At 43.5% G+C, this 22,593-nt stretch overlaps 1 protein-coding gene across 2 annotated transcripts in view; it reads left to right on the top strand.

Moving 5' to 3' along the window:
• Positions 1–369: 369 nt before the first annotated feature.
• Positions 370–22,593, top strand: part of LOC111979728 (tetratricopeptide repeat protein 39C) — a 26,667-nt gene continuing 4,443 nt past the window's right edge. The window contains exons 1-11 of one of the 2 annotated variants that reach the window (XM_024010414.2): positions 370–850; positions 11,345–11,393; positions 11,496–11,531; positions 12,368–12,496; positions 12,988–13,099; positions 13,393–13,774; positions 15,043–15,211; positions 15,444–15,537; positions 15,640–15,747; positions 15,990–16,099; positions 16,302–16,425. In XM_024010414.2, the coding sequence (XP_023866182.1) occupies positions 720–850; positions 11,345–11,393; positions 11,496–11,531; positions 12,368–12,496; positions 12,988–13,099; positions 13,393–13,774; positions 15,043–15,211; positions 15,444–15,537; positions 15,640–15,747; positions 15,990–16,099; positions 16,302–16,425 (1,444 nt within the window). In that variant the 5' untranslated portion in view covers positions 370–719. The remainder of the gene's footprint in view (positions 851–11,344; positions 11,394–11,495; positions 11,532–12,367; positions 12,497–12,987; positions 13,100–13,392; positions 13,775–15,042; positions 15,212–15,443; positions 15,538–15,639; positions 15,748–15,989; positions 16,100–16,301; positions 16,426–22,593) is intronic. The other variant, XM_024010415.2, reaches the window with a different exon arrangement.

Below are 22,593 nucleotides of genomic sequence, written 5' to 3'. Positions count from 1 at the left end.
ATTTGTGAGTGGGTTAATTAGACCTGGGACACCAGGGGTGTGCAATTAATTATTACGTAGAACAGAAAACCAGCAGGCTCTGGACCTCCTATGGTAAGAGTTGAGTAACCCTGGCCTACAGTATAAAAGCATGCCCTTATCCAATATTAGTGTTGCATCTTTTGGATATTAGTCTGTTAATTTTGACATTGCAAAGTAGTTGATATATAGAAACTAGGGCATATTTCCCACTCCCTAATATTTTATATAAAAACATAAGCTTCATTTTCACATGTGAAATCTTTGATAATATCTAGCGCCTCAACACTATTTTCAACATACTATACGCTCATTGGTTGAATCACTGGCGGCAAGAATACCATCGCATTTCCATTTCCTCTATTATTTGGGAACGCACCCCAACACAGAGTGGAAGACGGACACAACGCTGAAGAAAACAATGTAAACCAAGGATATTCTTGTAGCTACCTCAAACACCTTTGATCAAATTAAACTATAATTTATGATAAGAACATGCGATAGTGTCAATTGTTAGTTCGAAGTGGGCTGTGAGCTACTGTAGAAGCCCGCTGTAGCGGCAACGAGACGAGGTGCACCGCCTCTCGACCAGTCTAGACTGTCGCTTCCATTTCTCCGGTGTGTTGTGGTTCGAAAGGCGAAGCGCGCTGCATAGGAACTTGGTTAACAGTTCTTGACACTAAACATACGGGTTGTGATCGATGGCGGACCCAGAACCATCACAACAACATGAGACGGAACAGATTGACGACGCAGAGTTGGCATTCAAAGGAATAAACATGCTGCTCAACAACGGATTCAAGGAGAGCGATGAACTTTTCAGAAAATACAGGTTAGACGGTGCTGTGCCATAAACAATTAACTTAAAATACTGTTTCATTGGTTAATTGATGTGGCGAAGATTTGAATTATAAGAGTTATCCTATAAGTATTTATGCTGTATAGTTTGTTATTTCCGGCTTTGTTTATTTTTTCAGATTGAGGAAGCCCGCGTGAAACTGATTAGTAGGCCTATAGGGTATAAGCCAATTTGCAGTGGTGGAAAAAGTACCCAATTGTCATATTTGGGTAAAAGTAAAGATACCTTAATAGAAAATTAACAGTAAAATACTACTTATGTAGACGTCTAAAAGTATTTGGTTTGAAATGTAGTTAATTACGTATCGAAAGTAAATGAAATCACTAAAACATAACTTAAGTATCAAAAGTAAAAGTTAATAATTTCAAAGTCCCTACATTAAACAAACCAGAAGGAATTTAACATGTTTTTACATTTACGGATAGCCAGGGGCYTACTCTGACATAATTTACAAACGAAGCATTTGTGTTTAGTGAGACCGACAGATCAGATGCAGTAGGARGACCCGGGATGTTCTCTTAATAAGTGCGTGAATTTGACCATTTTACTGTCCTGCTAAGCAATCAACATGTAACGAGTACTTTTGGGTGTCAGGGAAAATGTATGGAGTAAAAAGTACATTACGCGTTTTTAGATAATTGACGTGACCTCTTTTTCTTCATATACCATATGTTGTAGTTTAAACCCTATTTTACATCTATAATTTTTGTGTTGTGCTCGCCATCAGTTGAGATATGCTATTGAATACAGGATGGGTGTTATGTTTTGGCTGATAAATGTACTAAAATGGGTTTACAATTGAAATGTAAACTTACAAATGGTACCACAAAGATGGTTGGAGGTCCACACAGAATGTTGACTTGAAATGGAATATCTGTTTTAAATTATGCTGTCAATCCTCCTTGGGAAACCTATTGAAATATAGATAAGAGAATATACATGACCATTTAAGTTGCCTTTCGACTGTGGGTGGACTGGTGATCTTCTTTGTGGTAGTAATTAGAAGTAAAAATGTCAATAAKATTTTTATGATGTACCAGCTAAATTGAAATGGTCTGAAGGGATAGGTCCATTCTATGAATTATATTTCTATGATTGAAATGACAACCACCCTGTACTCAAAATCATGTTCTCAACCTGTGGCTGGCACAACAACAACAAAAACTCAGATGATGTAGTCCAGGTATTCCCAAACTGGGGAAGTAAATGCCTTCGGGGGGTACGGCAAATAAAAATGTGATTAACATGTCAACAATTTTTTTTTTTTTTTTTTTTCTAATTTTCAAGCAGTTAATTTATATTTTCCAAAGGGGCAATACATTTGGGTGAGTTTTTTTCTCTCGCCTGCCCAAAATAAAATTTAACCATCTTGTSAAATAACAACACAATGTTAAATACAGGTAGCCTAGTCAAATAATTAACATCCAATCACGTTAACCGTTACTCTCTCATGGGAATTCCACTAAGGAATTCATACGGACCGTATGTAGCCAAACGTAGCTGCTGCTCATGTTGGTATCTGTACTGATGGCGCAAAAGCCATGGGTAACTTTGTTAAAGCAAGGCCCCTGAACTCTCGTCTATTTTCTGCACTATGCAATGATATGGGCAGCGACCATGTAACGCTTTTACAACATACAGAAGTGCACTGATTATCAAGGGGCAAAGTATTGACACGTTTTTTWAAAATTGAGCGACGAGCTTAAAGTTTCTTTACTGACCATTATTTTCACTTGTCTGACCGCTTGCATGATGGGGAGTTTCTCACACGACTGGCCTATCTGAGTGATGTTTTTTCTTATCTGAATCTATGATTACAGGGACTCTCCGCAACTATACTCAATGTGCGGAACAAAATTGAGGCTATGATTAAGAAGTTGGAGCTCTTCTCTGTCTGCATTAACAAGGACAACACACAGGTCTTTCCATCATTGTACGATMATTTTTTTTGTGTGTGCCAATGAACTCAAGCTTACGGTCAATGTCGAATGTGATAAAGCGAAGCACCTGAGTGAGTTGCGTGCGCAATTACGCAGGTACTTTCCCGAAACGGATGACACAACTGGATTCGTTATCCCTTTCATGCCCTGCCTCCAGTCCACTTACTGATATCTGAACAAGAGAGCCTCATCGAAATTGCAACAAGCGGTTCTGTGAATAAAATTTAAGAAATCAGAATCCACTGCCAGATTTCTGGATTGGGCTGCGTTCAGAGTATCCTGCCTTGGCAAATCGCACTGTTAAGACACTGATGCCCTTTGCAACCATGTACCTATGTGAGAGTGGATTCTTGGCCCTCACTAGCATGAGAACTAAATACAGGCAGGTGTGTGGAAAATTATTTAATACTGAGACTCTCTAATACAACCCAACATTGCAGGGTTATGTGCATCCTTTCAAGCACACTCTTCTCATTAACCTGTGGTGAGATATTCACAATTTCTGATGAACAAATAGGGTTTTATATGTAAGATGGTTAAATAAACATTAAAATGATTGTTTATTATTATTTGTGCCCTGGTCCTATAAGAGTTCTTTGTCACTTCCCACGAGCTGGGTTGTGACAAACTCACACTCATTATTATGTTTAACAAATGTATTGTATAGTGTGTGTGTGGCAGGCTTACAATGATGGCAAAAAACAACATTTGAGAGTGCGCTGACCCTGGTGCTAGAGGGGGTAAGCAGCTGGAGGTTGACTGTTTGAAGGGGTATGGGACTATAAGTAGTTGGGGAACCACTGAATTGTAGTCAAAGKTACAACATATGTGAATATGAAGAGAGAAAAAACGAGTGCGTGTAATTTAGTTAATTGACATTAAAGGTTTAAAAAATATATATAATAATGAAATAGATTGACAACATTGTTGTAAGCTTTGAAATTATATAAAACTTTGAAATTATATAAAAACCTTTTCCAGTGATGACATGGATGTCTCATGGTATGGTGGGGTATGCAAAATGGTCCAACTAAATGTTTTGGCATTCAGGTCCAAAATGTAACTTTCTGACCACTTCTTCCATGGGCATGGAATGATATGTAATAGTATGTAATGTTTAAATCAAAAGGAATACTGTCAACGTGATTCAGTGGTGATTTTAGCATGTAAATCTTGGTGGGGCAAAAAAGAAATGTAGGATGCCTGCCAGCAAAGCCACTACACAACACTAAACAATACATTAATTGCACTATAACGATGACAAATGGTGCCCAGAAAGGGCCTTTTCAACCACTCCACAAATTTCCTGTCAACAAACTATAGTTTTGGCAAGTCGGTTAAGACTAATTTGTGCATGACAGAAGTAGTTTTTCCAACAATTGTTTACAGATTATTTCACTTATAATTCACTATCACAATTCCAGTGGGTCAGAAGTTTACATACACTAAGTTGACTGTGCCTTTACACAGCTTGGAAAATTCCAGAAAATGTCATGGTTTTAGAAGCTTCTGATAGGCTAATTGACATAATTTGAGTCAATTGGAGGTGTACCTGTGGATGTATTTCAAGGCCTACCTTCAAACTCAGTGCCTCTTTGCTTGACATCATGGGAAAATCAAAAGAAATCAGCCAAGACCTCAGAAGAAAATTGGAGACCTCCACAAGTCTGGTTCATCCTTGGGAGCAATTTCCAAACGCCTGACGGTACCACGTTCATCTGTACAAACAATAGTACGCAAGTATAAACACCATGGGAACACGCAGCTGTCATACCGCTCAGGAAGGAGACGCGTTCTGTCTCCTAGAGGTGAACTTACTTTGGTGCGAAAAGTGCAAATCAATCCCAGAACAACAGCAAAGGACCTTGTGAAGATGCTGGAGGAAACCGGTACAAAAGTATCTGTATCCACAGTAAAACGAGTCCTATATCGACATAACCTGAAAGGCCGCTCAGCAAGGAAGAAGCCACTGCTCCAAAACCACTATAAAAAAGCCAGACCACAGTTTGCAACTGCACATGGACAAAGGTCATACTTTTTGGAGAAATGTCCTCTGGTCTGATGAAACAAAAATAGAACTGTTTGGCCATAATGACTATCGTTATGTTTGGAGGAAAAAGGGGGATGCTTGCAAGCTGAAGAATACCATCCCAACCGTGAAGCACGGGGGTGGCAGCATCATATTGTGGGGGTGCTTTGCTGCAGGAGGGACTGGTGCGCTTCACAAAATAGATTGCATCATGAGAAGGAAAATGATGTGGATATATTGAAGCAACTTCTCAAGGCATCAGTCAGGAAGTTAAAGCTTGGTCGCAAATGGGTCTTCCAAATGGACAATGACCCCAAGCATACTTCCAAAGTTGTGTTAAAATGGCTTAAGGACAACAAAATCAAGGTATTGGAGTGGCCATCACAAAGCCCTGACCTCAATCCCATAGAAAATGTTTGGGCAGAACTGAAAAAGAGTGTGCGAGCAAGGAGTCCTACAAACCTGACTCAGTTACACCAGCTCTGTCAGGAGGAATGGGCCACAATTCACCCAATTTATTGTGGGAAGCTCGTGGAAGGCTACCTGAAACGTTTGACCCAAGTTAAACAATTTAAAGGCAATGCTACCAAATACTAATTGAGTGTATGTAAACTTCTGACCCACTGGGAATATGATGAAAGTAATCAAAGCTGAAATAAATCCCTCTCTCTACTATTATTCTGACATTTCACATTCTTAAAATAAGGTGGTGATCCTAACTGACATAAGACAGGGAATTTGTACTGGGATTAAATGTCAGGAATTGTGAAAAACTAAGTTTAAATGTATTTGGATTAAGGTGTATGTAAACTTCTGACTTCAACTGTGTGTTTGTGTATGTATGTGTATATGTATACATATTATTATTATTACTGAGGGAAGGAGGTTGTTGGCCAAGATCTCGCAATACATGGCCCCATCTATCCTCCCCTCAATACGGTGCAGTCGTCCTGTCCCCTTTGCAGAAAAGCATCACCAAAGAACTGTCTCTTATACACATCTAGATGTGTATAAGAGACAGCCTCTGGATCATCCAGATGGTCATTGGCAAACTTCAGACGGGCCTGGACATGCGCTGGCTTGAGCAGGGGGACCTTGTGTGCGCTGCAGGATTTTAATCCATGACGGCGTAGTGTGTTACTAATGGATTTCCTTGAGACTGTGGTCCCAGCTCTCTTCAGGTCATTGACCAGGTCCTGCCGTGTAGCTCTGGGCTGATCCCTCACCTTCCTCATGATCATTGATGCCCCACGAGGTGAGATCTTGCATGGAGCCCCAGACCGAGGGTGATTGACCGTCATCTTGAACTTCTTCCATTTTCTAATAATTGCGCCAACAGTTGTTGCCTTCTCACCAAGCTGCTTGCCTATTGTCCTGTAGCCCATCCCAGCCTTGTGCAGGTCTACAATTTTATCCCTGATGTCCTTACACAGCTCTCTGGTCTTGGCCATTGTGGAGAGGTTGGAGTCTGTTTGATTGAGMGTGTGGACAGGTGTCTTTTATACAGGTAACGAGTTCAAACAGGTGCAGTTAATACAGGTAYTGAGTGGAGAACAGGAGGGCTTCTTAAAGAAAAACTAAKWGGTCTGTGAGAGKRGGAATTCTTACTGGTTGGTAGGTGATCAAATGCTTATGTCATGCAATAAAATGCAAATTAATTACTTAAAAATCATACAATGTGATTTTCTGGATTTTTGTTTTAGTTTCCGTCTCTCACAGTTGATGTGTGCCTATGATAAAAAATGACAGACCTCTACATGCTTTGTAAGTAGGAAACACTGCCGATTTTGCAGGTTATCAAATACTTGTTCTCCCCACTGTATGTATGTATATATATATATATATATATATTTATTTAATTATTTGGTTAATGTTCATTCTTGCTGAAAATGTGGGCCTCGAAGCAGGTGGGACTTCTGTCACATTTAGTCACTTTAAACTCCTCCACTGTTTGTGCATACGCATGTGTGCACACCAGTTTAAGTCAAACAAACACTTTTATTGTTATGTATCCTTAACTGAACCAGATCAGGAGGAGAGTGCCACTGAGGGAATATGTACATCTAATGTCATATTGTGGTCATAACTCTATAAAGTGTGAAAGTCAGCCATTACACAGCCGAAAGCAGAATTTTGCCGTCACCCCTGCAAGCTCTCTCTGTCTCTCTCTCTTTTCCACAACTGTCATAGTTTGTAGACACCTCTTTCCCTGCTCACTGGCTCTATAAAGCTGTTTAATACATTGCTTTGTTTCTCCCTGCAGCGAACTAGCTACAGACCTCTCTTGTATCATGCGGAGGAGACATTGTCATTCAGTGTTTATTTGCAGTTCTCTCTAATATGAAGTGTTTCCTCTTTCCCTCAAAGCAATGCGAAAGTGTTCTCCAAGCACTTTTGCAATATGCTAATGTCCTTATCACTTCTCTATACTGTAAGTTTGAGAGGATTGTTGTGATGAGCAAGCCAAACTGGACTAGGGATATATCTTACAAGGATAATTTAAATAATAAATAGATTTTGAGATTTTTGCAGTACAGCTGTACTTTGTCAAAGAACCTGTTTGAACTAGATTTTTAGCTAAGATCCCACCCCAGATGGGAAGACTGTTGCTGTGTTCAAGACAACTTGGAAACTCAGAAATGTACGACTTGGAAACTCGTTGTAGAAAAATGAGGTCTGAGTTTAGCACTTGGAAACTATCACAATTAACCAAAAATAAGTTCTATGCAAAAACAAAAGTATGCACATTTTAACTCTGAGTTTCCCGAGTTGTCTTGAACGTGGCAAAGATCTGAGTTCGCAGTGGTTGGGTTGTAGGCCTATACCATACAAAGCAGGTCACACCCATTCCCGTCATGTCAGTCATTGATTCAAGGTTACACTCCGAGAGCAAACAAGTTGGTGTTCCCAAACTGTTRACAGTACCTCCTCACTTGTCAGATATCATCAGCAACCAAATCATTGTCATCATTATTCATATCTAGATCAACAATGTGACTAGGTCTAAGTCAGTAGATTTCTTGCCTCGCCTGTAAAGGGTCTTACATTGAAATGATCAGGATAGCGTGTTGAATAAAATGTATATTTAAACTTCCTTTTAACAGTCATTCCGTGTGGTTGGTCCTTTTGCAGGTAGGAATACATACAGATTTCTGTCACCTGGGGTATGCGCACAAGATGAAAATATATGCATGAGAAGCTTGCATACTTGCCAAGCTCGTGCATGTGTTTACATAGTGCTTCACATGAAGCATGTGCAGAAACATCTGAACGCACTACGAGTGCTTTGAAAAGTTTATATAATTGTACTTTCCTGTGGATATATTGTCTTGAATTCCTACCTGCAAAATTACCAACCACACGGATAACCAGTAAAGCAAGTTAAAATATAATTTTATTCAATATTCTGGCTTGTTGAAGTCGTGAGAGTAAACTTTCCTGATCCAAACACTCAGTTATGCCCAACGTAGAATTAGTGCCTTCAGAATAACCCTTTGTATTCCGTACATAAAGTTAATTTCTTCGTCACATTTTTTTCCCACATTTGCAGTTTTACTTTGGTACCTTATTGCAAACAGGATGCATGTTTTGGAATATTTGTACTTATTTTCACTATCAATTAGGCTAGTATTGTGGAGTAACTATAATGTTGTTGATCCAGCCTCAACCATTAAACTCTGTAACTGTTTTAAAGTCACCATTGGCCTCATGGTGAAATCCCTTAGCGGTTTCGTTCCTCAACGGCAACTGAGTTAGAAGGGCGCCTGTATCTTTGTAGTGACTGGGAGTATTGATACACCATCCAAAGTGTAATTAATAACTTCACCATGCTCAAAGGGATATTGTCTGCTTTTTTTATTTTTACCCATCTACCAATAGGTGCCTTTCTTTGCGGGGCATTGGAAAACCTCACTGGTCTTTGTGGTTGAATCTGTATTTGAAATTCAGTGTTCGACTTAGTGACCTTACAGATAGTTGTATTTGAGGGATACAGAGAGAATTCCACTTTTACATTATGGGGTATTGTGTGGAGGCCTGTGACAAAAACATCTCATTTGAATCCATTTTAAATTCAGGCTGTAACACAACAAAATGTGGAAAAAGTGAATGGGTCTGAATACTTTCTGTAGCCACTGTAAATTTAAATTAAATGTCGGGTTTCCAGGCTATTGGCATCCTTGCACTTTATAATGGAGTACAGTCACATGCGCCGAATACAACAGGTGAAATGCTTACTTTACAAGCCCTTAATCAACAATGCAGTTTTAAGAAAATATTTACTAAATAAACTAAAGTAACACAATAAATAACAATAATGAGGCTAAATACTGGGGGTAATGATACCAGGTTAGTTGAGGTAATTTGTGTATGTGTAAAGTATTCAGACCCCTTGACTTTTTCCACATATTGTTACGTTACAGCCTTATTCTAAAATTGATTAAAAACAAATCTGCATCAATCTACACACAATACCCCATGATGACAAAGCAAAAACAGTTTTTTAGARATTTTAGCAAATGTATTAAAAATAAAAAGCAGAAATATCACATTTGCATAATTATTCAGAGCCTTTACTCAGTACTTTGTTGAACCACCTTTGGCAGTGATTACAGCCTCAAGTCTTCTTGGGTATGACGCTACAAGCTTGGCACACCTGTATTTAGAGAGTCTCTCCCATTCCCATTCTTCTCTGCAGATAATCTCAAGCTCTGTCAGGTTGGATGGGGAGCGTCGCTGCACAGCTATTTTCAGCTGTCTCCAGAGATGTTCGATCGGGTTCAAGTTCCGGCTCTGGCTGGGCCACTCAAGGACATTCAGACTTGTCCCGAAGCCACTCTTGCATTGTCTTGGCTGTGTGCTTAGGGTCGTTGTCCTGTTGGAAGGTGAACCTTCACCCCAGTCTAAGAACCTGCACCAGAGTGCTCAGGACTTCATCAAGTATCTCTCTGTACTTTGCTCTGATCTTTCCCTTCATCCTGACTTGTCTCCCAGTCCCTGCCACTGAAAAAACATCACCAAAGCATGCTGCTGCCACCACCATGCTTCACCCTAGGGACAGTGCCAGGTTTCCTCCAAACGTGACACTTGGCATTCAGGCCAAAGAGTTCAATCTTGGTTTCATTAGAACAGAGAATCTTGTTTCTCATGGTCTGAGAGTCCTTTAGGTGCCTTTTGGCAAACTCCAAGCGGGCTGTCATGTGCCTTTTACTGCCTTTACATACAGGCCTGATTGGTGGAGTGCTGCAGCAATTTTTGTCCTTCTGGAAGGTTCTCCCATCTCCACAGAGGAACTCTGGAACTCTGTCAGAGTGACCATCGGTTTCTCGGTCACCTACCTGACCAAGGCCCTTCTCCCCTGATTGCTTAGTTTTGCCGGCAGCCAGCTCTAGGAAGTCTTGGTGGTTCCAAATTCTTCCAAAGATGGAGACCACTGTGTTCTTGGGGACRTTCAATGCTGCAGACATGTTTTGGTACCCTTCCCCAGATATGTGCCTCGACACAATCCTGTCCCGGAGCTCTACAGACAATTCCTTCATCTTCATAGCTTTGTTTTTGCTCTGACATTCACTATCAACTGTGGGACCTTATATAGACAGGGGTGTGCCTTTCCAAATCATGCCCAATCAATTTAATTTACCACAGGTGAACTCGAAGTTGTAGAAACATCTCAAGGATGGTCAATGGAAACACTTGAGCTCAATTTCGAGTCTCATAACACAGGGCCTGAATACTTGTGTTTTTTAATACATTTTCAAAAATGTCTAAACCTGTTTTCACTTTGTCATTATGGGGTATTGTGTGTAGATTAATGTGGAAAAACATTAATTTAATACATTTTAGAATAAGGCTTTAATGAAACAAAATGTGGAAAAAGACAAGGGGTCTGAATACTTTCCGAATGCACTGTAGCTAGGGGTGAAGTGACTATGCATAGACTAAACAACGAGTAGCATCAGTGTAAAACAAAAGCGGGGGGTGTCAATGCAGATAGTCTGGGTGGCCATTTAATGAATTGTTTAGCAGTCTTATGGCTTGGGGGTAGAAGCTGTTAACGAGTCTTTTGGGCCTAAAATGTTCTCTTTTCAAAACTGGTTGAATGGCTATTTTTACTCTGTAGGCACCTGCTACTTACCACAGGTGAGAGAAATGACTTAGTAATTTACTAATTTGCCTCCAACCAAATACATTTGAATTCTTCTGAATTCGGGAATAATTTAGAGCAGGCCATTTTTGGGACTTGAAAGTGAAAAATACAGAGTAAACGCGACAGGCTTAGTTAGATCCTCAAACACACACACACACACACAGCTTTGTCTCCTGCTGATACCGCAAATGTCAATGAAGAGATCCAGATGGTATTGCTGGAGGATACCTAAGTTTGACTTGAAACAACCCTATAGCTCTCACCCATCTTCACCTGTCCTGGCTGTCTCTCTTAAGAAACTGAACTGTTTTAGCCTTACCGCAACCATCTCTCTGTCTCCCTCTCTCTTCTAGGACCCACAGTCCACTGATGAGTTTCGGAGCCAGTTTTGTCAGCTTCCTGGTGAGTAGGGGTGGAGAGGTCAGAGGAGGGTCAACTTCTGACTGAATTACTGTACGTCTCCCAAATTCCACTGATATTCTCATTTGATACTCTGCGATGCAGACAATTGGATTCTATTGGAGTGAAGAACAGGAAGAGGTCTGTATTACAGTCTGTTATGTTGTACGTTTTATTGAATGACAACCTTTTTAGTTCAATAGTTGGCTTTTCACAGTACATCTCTATTTCATACATAGACCTTGTCATAGTGGATTTACGGTGCAGATTGACTGAATGAATTGAAGGTCACACAAATAATAGCACACCCGGGATATCCTCAGCACTAATCTTGCTGTGCATCACACGCTGCTGGCGGGTGATTCACCAAACTGATATAATTGGCTCACGGTGGGTTTGAATACTGACAGGGAATACATTATTTGTGCACATCTTTGAAAATGATCACAGTAGATAACATGTTAGTCTGGTAAGTTCAGGATGAATAGTTGGTTGTCTAGCTGTGCTGTTCATTGTTATACAGTTGAGGGCAAATATATTGGCAGCCTTGCACGTTTCACTATTTCATCTAAAATAAGTTGAAATWGATTTTTTTTTTAGTGTTCATACATGTAATTATTTGATTTAAAACTGCACAGGAGCCCCCCCCCCCAAAAAAAACAAAATTATTCAACGTAGAAATTATTTAGATTCTTGATTACTGTGTAGTTTCTTACCTGTGGTAATATAAGTTTCAGGTATCTAAGGGGTGAAAAAATTACCTTTCAACAAGAGAAAGCAGAACAMTCCACTCCGTTGTATAGTGCTAGGGTGCCAATATATTTGACCGCATGTCTGTTGCTGACAGGATAATTGTTTAGCCTACTTTCAAACAATAGTGTTGGTACATGATAAGGCATTACGCCAAGACTACCATACTGTCTAGAATGAGAGCAAGGCCCTGACTTGGTACTGTATGAATCTGCCTGTGTGTGTAGAATGCCATGATGACGTTTGAGGAGGAGAAGATGCAGACAGCCTTTGAGGACCTCAGAGCCACTGAGAGACTTTGTGAGCGAGACAATGCCGGGGTCATCGAGACCATCAAAAACAAGATCAGGAGGAGTGTAAGTGAAATACAATGTGTACACGCACACCTAATTAACCTCATCGAAGCTCATACCTGTATGTAGCACCTCCCACCTCCTCTATCCACACACGCCTGACTTGTCTTGCGGTCTGCCAATGTCAAGTTGACGTCATCTTCTCTCACGGTACTGTGTTTGGCTTGACCTCACCGTGCTCTGTGTGTTTGGCCTTGCTCTGCAGTTTAGACGTTGACCTCACCGTGCTCTGTGTGTTTGGCCTTGCTCTGCAGTTTAAAGACGTTGACCTCACCGTGCTCTGTGTGTTTGGCCTTGCTCTGCAGTTTAGACGTTGACCTCACCGTGCTCTGTGTGTTTGGCCTTGCTCTGCATTTAGACGTTGACCTCACCGTGCTCTGTGTGTTTGGCCTTGCTCTGCAGTTTAGACGTTGACCTCACCGTGCTCTGTGTGTTTGCCTGCTCTGCAGTTTAGACGTTGACCTCACCGTGCTCTTGTTTGCTCCTTCCTCCAGGACCCCCAGAGGTCAGGGGTGGCTATAGTAGACCGCCTCCAGAGACAGATCCTTGTGGCAGACTGCCAGGTGTACCTCGCTGTCCTCTCCTTCATCAAACAGGAACTGTCAGGTGAGACGCCTCATCACTTCTACCTTGACCTGCGTGTAGGCTTATAGCTGACTGCTTGACGGATTGGCTGTGCTGCTACTACTAGACTGAATGACTGCACTGTGTTGTGGCTACTCACTGGTACAGTTTAGAAGATCGTAGGTCTGTTTCAATATCTTGCGTACTGATTATAATGCATGCTCAATAAGTGATTTGCTGTAATGGGCCTTGGTATCTAGACCATGTCTCTCAGTACTCTAACATCCTGCTGCTTTATGTTAATCATATCTCATGGATTTCCCAAACCCACCCAGCATACATCAGAGGAGGCTGGATCCTCCGCAAAGCCTGGAAGATGTACAACAAGTGTTACAGCGACATCAGCCAGCTGCAGGATTGCAGCAAGAGGAGGTCCTCCAACCAGCAGGCGTCTCCCTCTCCATCCACTGACCAGGCCAACCACGGCGCGGCCAAGCTCCCAACCCAGAGGACCAATGGGGTGAGCCCGGAGGCCCTATCCCGGCTTAAGGGCTCGGTCAGTTTTGGCTACGGCCTGTTCCACCTGTGCATCTCCATGATACCGCCGCACCTGCTGAAGATCGTCAACCTTCTGGGTTTCCCCGGCGACCGTCACCAGGGGCTGTCCGCCCTTGCGTATGCCAGTGAAAGTAAGGACATGAAGGCCCCCTTAGCTACGTGAGTAGGTGTACCACTACCGACCATAGGGTGTCTTTTTGTTGTCTCGTGTTGGTTTATTTTACTTTATTGGCTTGAACTGTTTTTGGGGTCATTGCTGTGTAATAATTTATCTCATTCAACATATGTCATATGGACATGGTGACCATGTATTTAATGATAGAAAATATATGTAGTAATCCTACGTAATGTAGCCTATACATGGACTAGACAGAGTAGTGTGATTATTTGGGAAGAGAAAAGAACCAGCAGACCTGAGAGAGAGGTCCCTGGTCTGTTTCCCCTACTACATACAGAGCAGCTTAGCTGGCTCMGAATATTTATTTGTATTTTTTTACCTTTATTTAACTAGGCAAGTCGGTTAAGAACAAATTCTTATTTATGATGACTGCCTACTGCCAAATCCTAATCCGGACGACGCTGGGCCAATTGCGTTCCGCCCTATGGGACTCCCAATCGCGGCCGGTTGTGATAAAGCCTGGAATCGAACCAGGGCCTGTAGTGACGCCTCTAGCACTGAGACGCAGTGTCTTAGACCGCTGCGCCACTCGGCAGCCCTCGAGAATATCAGTGATTCATATTGAACAGCTTATTTATTACTGGAGTCACCACCATACTGATTAGAAATTCTCCGCTATTTGATTCTGCCCACACATCCACAGCAGGAGGCAGAAGACACAGGGTGTGTCCCACATGGCACTTCATTCCTTCCGCAGTGCAATGCATTTGACCAGGGCCCATAGGACTCTGGTCGAAGTAGTACACTATATAGGGAATAGGTTGTCATTTGGGATAAAACGACAGCCTTCACCAGACCTGAAACCCATTAGCTCTCTGCCACTCTGCCAGGGGCCAAGATTAACTGCTTTAATAATAGAGAGAAGCTGGCTGATGCCCCTGTTCTGGTTGAACTTCAATGCCTTGGCAGAGAACAATGATTGTATTTATTTTAGGAAGACACATGTTCAACATTTAAGATGAGATTAACTTTATTGTGCCTGAAGGGAAATTTGTCTTGGACTTTCAAGTGCTGTTGCTTTCACATCTAAGCTGCATGCAACGGTTGATTCTGCAGAATATTGATTMATTTTGTTTTTAGCTGACGTATTTGCGGAGTGTGGTAGCAGGCTGTTCAACTCGAAATGYGTCATATGTTTACCGACAGCTGTGATATGTCTTGGTTTCTTGACTGACTCTCTGAATGCTGATGTTCACCGGTATTCCTCTCACTGTTGTCAATAACGGTGGTTTCTCTCCCCCTGTGGCAGGTTGGCCCTCTTGTGGTACCATACGGTAGTGCAACCCTTCTTTACCCTCGACGGCTCAGACACACAGGCCGGTCTGATGGAGGCGAAGGCTATCCTCCAGAGAAAGGAGCCCGTATACCCTAACTCCTCCCTTTTCATATTCTTCAAGGGCAGGGTGCAGCGTCTGGAGGTAAGGACCTGGGCCATGTTCAGCAGAGAGAAAATGTTTTAAAACACAATTTAAATGAAGTGGTTCAACCTAAATGTCGCCAATAATAACACCTATTTTCTTGTGCTCCAGTGTACACTACTCGACACAACCTAGATAGAAGTAGACAGATACCACAAGGAAACCTGTGTCTACAACTGTGGCTYTAGTGTGTTCCTTGTCCTAATCTTCCCCCTCTCCTCAACTCATCCAGTGCCAGATCAACAGTGCCTTGACGTCCTTCCAAAATGCCTTAGAGCTGGCTACAGACCAGAGGGAGATCCAACATGTTTGTTTGTATGAAATAGGTACAATATGCTTTTACTTCCTCACTTCTACCTCAACTCTTAACGTATATAACACCATTACCTTGTTGTTCCTGAGTGACACTTCATTCTCTCTGCTCTCAGGGTGGTGCAGTATGATCGAGCTGAAGTGCGGTGACGCCTACAAGGCCTTTCAGCGTCTGGCGACTGAGTCACGCTGGTCCCAGTGTTACTACACCTACCTAACTGGAGGTGAGAGGGCAGAGGTTAGAAGTCATGTAATTAGAGGTGGGGTTAGAAGAACGCCCTCTTGGTTTTTCTCTTCGAAAGTAAAATAAGTTCCATAACTGGGAACGTTAACTCACCTGAATGAAAAGCTTCTGAACTATTAGCAATAATGGCTTACATCCTCTGATAACGGTAATATGTTGCTGTTGAGATACCCTGCAGACTCTAACGCCTGGACATCTCTCTGTGTTTGTGGTCCACTATAGTGTGCCAGGGAGCGTCAGGCGATCTGGAGGGAGCTGCCGTTGTCTTCAAGGACGTACACAAGCTTTTGAAACGGAACACCAATCAGATAGAACAGTTCTCTATGCAGAGGGTAGGCGTGGGACTGGCAACAGCACATTTCTATAGATATCCATGTGAATTATTACTTCCAGTGAGGAGAAATCCTTTTGCGAGTCACACAGTTACAAGGTGATCTGAAGTAATTGTACGGAGGAAAATTGGCAGTTGATTATGTWGTGAGTAGAATTCTGCTTCTCGGCTGAGATTGTAAACGTGCGCCTGTGTGTGTGCAGGCGGAGAGGCTAAGCAAACACTCCCCATCCAGAGAGCTGTGTATCCTGGCTGTGATCGAGGTGCTTTACCTGTGGAAGGCCCTGCCTAACTGCTCCACCTCTAAGCTGCAGACCATGAGCCAAGGTACGCTGTGAAAACGTACAGGAAACACCATACACAGACCACATCAACACAAGCATAGACAGACCCCTTATACATAGGGCTGTGGCGTTGATGACATTTTATCAGCCGGTAACTCATGCAAGTTACTGCCCGTCTCACGGTAATTGACCGTAAATTAATGTAAACACTTTTAGCATCTCCAGGCCTCCGCATACAAGTCGCTAATGAGCGCCTTTTGGAACATTTAAAAACAAAAAGTCTGAATCCATTTAATATATACCATCACAATGAATCCATTTMATTTTAGGCAGGTCTAAAGAAACATTATGATGTGAAGAAAATGTATTTCAGAAGACATAACATAACATACAAGCCGACTCAGCCAGATATCATCTTCTATGTGACATGCCAATGGCAGCCTAAGCTGTAGGCTAGTTCATTTAGCAGACAAGATGTGCTTATAAATCCCATGCCATAATTTTTTTATCATATGATTTTATAGGAAGAAGAATATAATTGAGCTTAGCTGAATAAAGTAGAAAGGATATTTTTCTCACCCCCGAACGAGTGCACATATGAAGTGGCTATGTTGAGCATAAAAGTGATCATTTGAAGCGGGTTCTACACGCTAGATTTAGAGAGAAAAATTAGAATGTCTGAGAAATCAAACCGGAAATGCGCTGCATGATGAGCTATGTTCCTTGCATCAGGCGGCACACGCTGTTCTCTCATGAAGTGATCATATTCTCACCCATCAGACTTTTCTCAATTTAATGTTGGCTTTAAATATATTAAAGTCATTTCGATTTAGAATGGCCCATTTTATCAAACGGGCGCGGGAAAAAAGACCTGTCATCTGTTTGCACTCCAATAGTGAATGGAGGCTCCTGCGGTTCCTTTTTCAAGCATGCCAGGTAGGCTACTCTGGTTCTGCAGCGGAGCAATGTGTTTAATATTAATAGCTGAGAAGTAATCATAGTAGCAGCTGGGATCCTCTTTATAGTGGCAACCATCAAAGCTCTGCTTTCACAGGGTTGCATATAGAAATGTCTATCAGAACCCTTACTTCACTCCACGCATCAACCACTGTTTGAGGAGCAGCCTCTCGCTGCGTGACAGGTGATATTCCTGTTTGAGGAGCAGCCTTTCGCTGCGTGACAGGTGACATTCCTGTTTGAGGAGCAGCCTCTCGCTGCGTGACAGGTGATATTCCTGTTTGAGGAGCAGCCTCTCGCTGCGTGACAGGTGATATTCCTGTTTGAGGAGCAGCCTCTCTCTGCGTGACAGGTGATATTCCTGTTTGAGGAGCAGCCTCTCGCTGCGTGACAGGTAATATTCCTGTTTGAGGAGCAGCCTCTCGCTGCGTGACAGGTGATATTCCTGTTTGAGGAGCAGCCTCTTGCTGCGTGACAGGTGATATTCTGCCCAAACTCTGTATGCCATGGGCTCCCCAACCCTGTTCTTGAAGCTACCCAGTGCTTAATATGGGAAACCTAGTGTAATCTGTGCGGGAACATTTGATCGTAACATATTTTCACAACGAAACATATTTGATTAAACTGTTGACAGCCCCTCTGTGCACTCGAGAAAGGAATGAAGGAGAGCGAGGAGGAGATGGAAACGCACGGTGGTGAGAGATTCTGTAGCTAAATGTTAGCCTATTAATTATGAAGAGAGAAAAAAAAACGATTTAATTTTGGAGTATAGGCTAGACCAATGATGTAGCAAAGTGTGTGTCTGCCGTGCGTAATATGCTGTGTAGYTTATTAGGAACAACCATTATTTTAATGGCTTTTTTTCAGGCTTGGGCACATAGGCCTATGCATACTGTAAGCTCTAATATGCGTATCATGATCTATATGCAACGTCTTAAATGCTTTTAATTAATCTTCACCTTAGAAAGCGCTGTCCATTTTGTTGTTTGGCTTTGAAACAAGATCCACAACGACCATGTTTTCCACTGTTTCGATCTGTTGTTGAACTTCTTTCTTCAAATTGATCATCACAGTGATGTCAAACAATGTAGTCTAACGGTGCATGGTACTGTTTTTCATGGGATGTGATTTTCTGTGGTATTTGCATTGATGTCAGAGTGAGTTGATGGACAATAGAGTGCTGAGCACTAGGCCATTAGGACCTGATGGAGGGATAATAGAGTGCTGAGCACTAGCCCTTAGGACCTGATGGAGAGGCAATAGAGTGCTGAGCACTAGGCCATTAGGACCTGATGGAGGGACAATAGTGCTGAGCACTAGGCCAACACTTAGAGAAGCTCAATTAGGACGCTTTTGTTAATGTGAAGGGACAATAGTGCTTGAGCACAGCTAGGGCCAATTAGAACAACTGATGGTTAAGGAAGAATAAATAGAAATTAGCTGTAGCACACCTAGGCCATTAAGGACCTGATGGATTGGTAAATAATAGTAGCTAACCTGAGAGTCAAAATAGGACCATTCACCATGTTGTTAGGTACCTCTGATGCGAGGGACATAAGTGCTGAGCACTAGGAACTCTGATGGAGGACAATAGTGCTGAGCACTAGGTCGCTCCTCAGGACAGCTGATGGGGGTACACCATATAAACTTAGTGCCCTGACAACTTAGGCCTAGGACCTCGCACCTGGTAAGGGAGTACGACATAGAGTGTACTGAGCAATAGGCACCACTTTAGGCATCTCTGAATGGAAGGGACCAAAAAATAGTGCTCTCGAAGCTACCTGGTAGGCCCTTTAAAGGGTACCTGTGATAGTAGAAGGTGGACCTAATAAGGTTGCCTTAAGAGCACCTAGTGGGTGCCTATTAGAGAACCGTGTAGTGGAGTGGGACCAATTAGTGCTGGAGTGCCCAGTGTTAGGGCTGTATTGAGTGGTACCCTTGTATGGGAGGGTACAATAGAACCTGACAAAAGGAGCACTCACCTACGCCATTAGGCTGATCTCTGCCACCCTGGCAATGGGACGGATGAGTAGAGTTGTCTGATGCACTTAGACCTCTTATCGTGGATACCTTGATGTGTAGGGTCAATATGTGCTTTTGAAAGCATCTAACGGGGCCACTTATAGGACTCTTGATAAGGAGGCCTAATAAGTGCTGAGCAACAAGGACTAGAGTAGCCGTCTAAGGACCTGATGGAGGGAACAATTACGAGGTGTCTGATGCACACTGAGGATGTGCCCGATATATGAGGGAGCAAATCCAATGAATGGAGGGAACAAGTAGAGTGCTGGACGCACTAGCCATTTAGGAGACCGTCGATGCCGAGAGAGAGCAATAAGTAGGTGCTTGATACTAAAGGCCCTTAGGACCTGATGGAGCGTGACATAGAGTGCCCTAGCACTAGGGGTCGCCTTCAGGACCCTGCATTGGCAGGGGCCCAATCACGAGTGCTGTAGCACAAGTAAAGGGCCATTTTAGGCTGACCTGATGGTACCGGGACAATGGGAAGACGTGTCTGAAGCACGATAAGGCGCATTTGGGGTGAACCAGAACATTTGATGGACGAGGGGTCATACCGAGTGCAATTGAGCACAAACATAGATTCCACCCTTAGGACACCTGATGGATGCGGACATAGTAGTTAGAGTAGCTGAGAAAACATCAAGGTAATCTAAAACCAAATGGATAAGAGATAAAAATGTATGACCCCTGATGGTAGCGAGGCCATGAGAGTTGGAGTGCTGCCTACGGCATCTTAGGATAAACTGAACAGAATGTTCCTCTGCAGACCATTACGGGCCCTGCATGGAAATGGGACAGCAAAATAGTCTGAGGCTGAGTAAGAACTACTTGCAGGGCCCAGTGAATAGGTTAAAAACATGAATGGTAGTGGACATTTTTTTATAGTAGTTTGTCTTTTTAAAACAGAGAAGACACAATAGAGAGCAATCTAGCCCCTTAGGACCTGATGGAGGGAAATAGAGTGCTGAGCACTAGCCTTAGGACCTGATGGAGGGGCAATAGAGTGCTGAGCACTAGCCATTAGGACCTGATGGAGGGACAATAGAGTGCTGAGCACTAGGCCATTAGGACCTGATGGAGGGAAATAGGTGCTGAGCACTAGGCCATTAGGACCTGATGAGGGGATAATAGAGTGCTGAGCACTAGGCCCTTAGGACCTGATGGAGGGAATAGAGTGCTGAGCACTAGGCCATTAGGACCTGATGGAGGGACAATAGAGTGCTGAGCACTAGGCCTTAGGACCTGATGGAGGGAAATAGAGTGCTGAGCACTAGGCCATTAGGACCTGATGGAGGGACAATAGTGCTGAGCACTAGGCCATTAGGACCTGATGGAGGGAACATAGAGTGCTGAGCACTAGGCCTTGGACTGATGGAGGGACAAATAGAGTGCTGAGCACTAGGCCTTAGGACCTGATGGAGGGACAATAGTGCTGAGCACTAGGCTTAGGACCTGATGGAGGGACAATAGTGCTGAGCACTAGCCACTTAGGACCTGATGGAGGGACAATAGAGTGCTGAGCACTAGGCCATTAGGACCTGATGGAGGGAATAGAGTGCTGAGCACTAGGCCTTAGGACCTGATGGAGGGATAATAGAGTGCTGAGCACTAGGCCCTTAGGACCTGATGGAGGAGCAATAGAGTGCTGAGCACTAGGCCATTAGGACCTGATGGAGGGCAATAAGTGTGAGCTAAGGCCCTTAGGACTGATGGAGGGAAATAGAGTGCTGAGCACTAGGCCCTTAGGACCTGATGGAGGGAAATAGAGTGCTGAGCACTAGGCCCTTAGGACCTGATGGAGGGACATAGAGTGCTGAGCACTAGGCCCTTAGGACCTGATGGAGGGCAATAGAGTGCTGAGCACTAGGCCCTTAGGACCTGATGGAGGGACAATAGAGTGCTGAGCACTAGGCCTTAGGACCTGATGGAGGGACAATGAGTGCTGAGCACTAGGCCATTGGCCTGATGGAGGGACAATAGAGTGCTGAGCACTAGGCCTTAGGACCTGATGGAGGGACAATAGAGTGCTGAGCACTAGGCCCTTAGGACCTGATGGAGGGACAATAGAGTGCTGAGCACTAGGCCTTAGGACCTGATGAGGGACAATAGAGTGCTGAGCACTAGGCCATTAGGACCTGATGGAGGACAATAGAGTGCTGAGCACTAGGCCATTAGGACCTGATGGAGGGCAATAGAGTGCTGAGCACTAGGCCTTAGGACCTGATGGAGGGACAATAGAGTGCTGAGCACTAGGCCTTAGGACCTGATGGAGGGACAATAGAGTGCTGAGCACTAGGCCATTAGGACCTGATGGAGGGACAATAGAGTGCTGAGCACTAGCCTTAGGACCTGATGGAGGGCAATAGAGTGCTGAGCACTAGGCCATTAGGACCTGATGGAGGGACAATAGAGTGCTGAGCACTAGGCCTTAGGACCTGATGAGAGGGAAATAGAGTGCTGAGCACTAGGCCTTAGGACCTGATGGAGGGACATAGAGTGCTGAGCACTAGGCCATAGGACCTGATGGAGGGACAATAGAGTGCTGAGCACTAGGCCTTAGGACCTGATGGAGGGCAATAGAGTGCTGAGCACTAGGCCATTAGGACCTGATGGAGGGACAATAGTGCTGAGCACTGGCCATTAGGACCTGATGAGGGACATAGAGTGCTGAGCACTAGGCCATTAGGACCTGATGGAGGGACAATAGAGTGCTGAGCACTAGGCCATTAGGACCTGATGGAGGGATAATAGAGTGCTGAGCACTAGGCCTTAGGACCTGATGGAGGGAAATAGAGTGCTGAGCAACTAGGACCATGATGGAGAGGCAATAGAGTGCTGAGCACTAGGCCTTAGGACCTGATGGAGGGACATGAGGTGAGCACTAGGCCTTAGGACCTGATGGAGGGACAAAGAGTGCTGAGCACTAGGCCCTTAGGACCTGATGGAGGGCAATAGAGTGCTGAGCACTAGGCCCTTAGGACCTGATGGAGGATAATAGAGTGCTGAGCACTAGGCCCTTAGGACCTGATGGAGGGATAATAGAGTGCTGAGCACTAGGCCTTAGGACCTGATGGAGGACAATAGAGTGCTGAGCACTAGGCCCTTAGGACCTGATGGAGGGCAATAGAGTGCTGAGCACTAGGCCCTTAGGACCTGATGGAGGGACAATAGAGTGCTGAGCACTAGCCCTTAGGACCTGATGGAGGGACAATGAGTGCTGAGCACTAGGCCA

Source organism: Salvelinus sp. IW2-2015, linkage group LG19 (genome assembly GCF_002910315.2).
Source record: "Salvelinus sp. IW2-2015 linkage group LG19, ASM291031v2, whole genome shotgun sequence".
NCBI classification, from domain to species: Eukaryota; Metazoa; Chordata; class Actinopteri; order Salmoniformes; family Salmonidae; genus Salvelinus; species Salvelinus sp. IW2-2015.
This window is presented reverse-complemented; position numbering and strand designations above follow the sequence as displayed.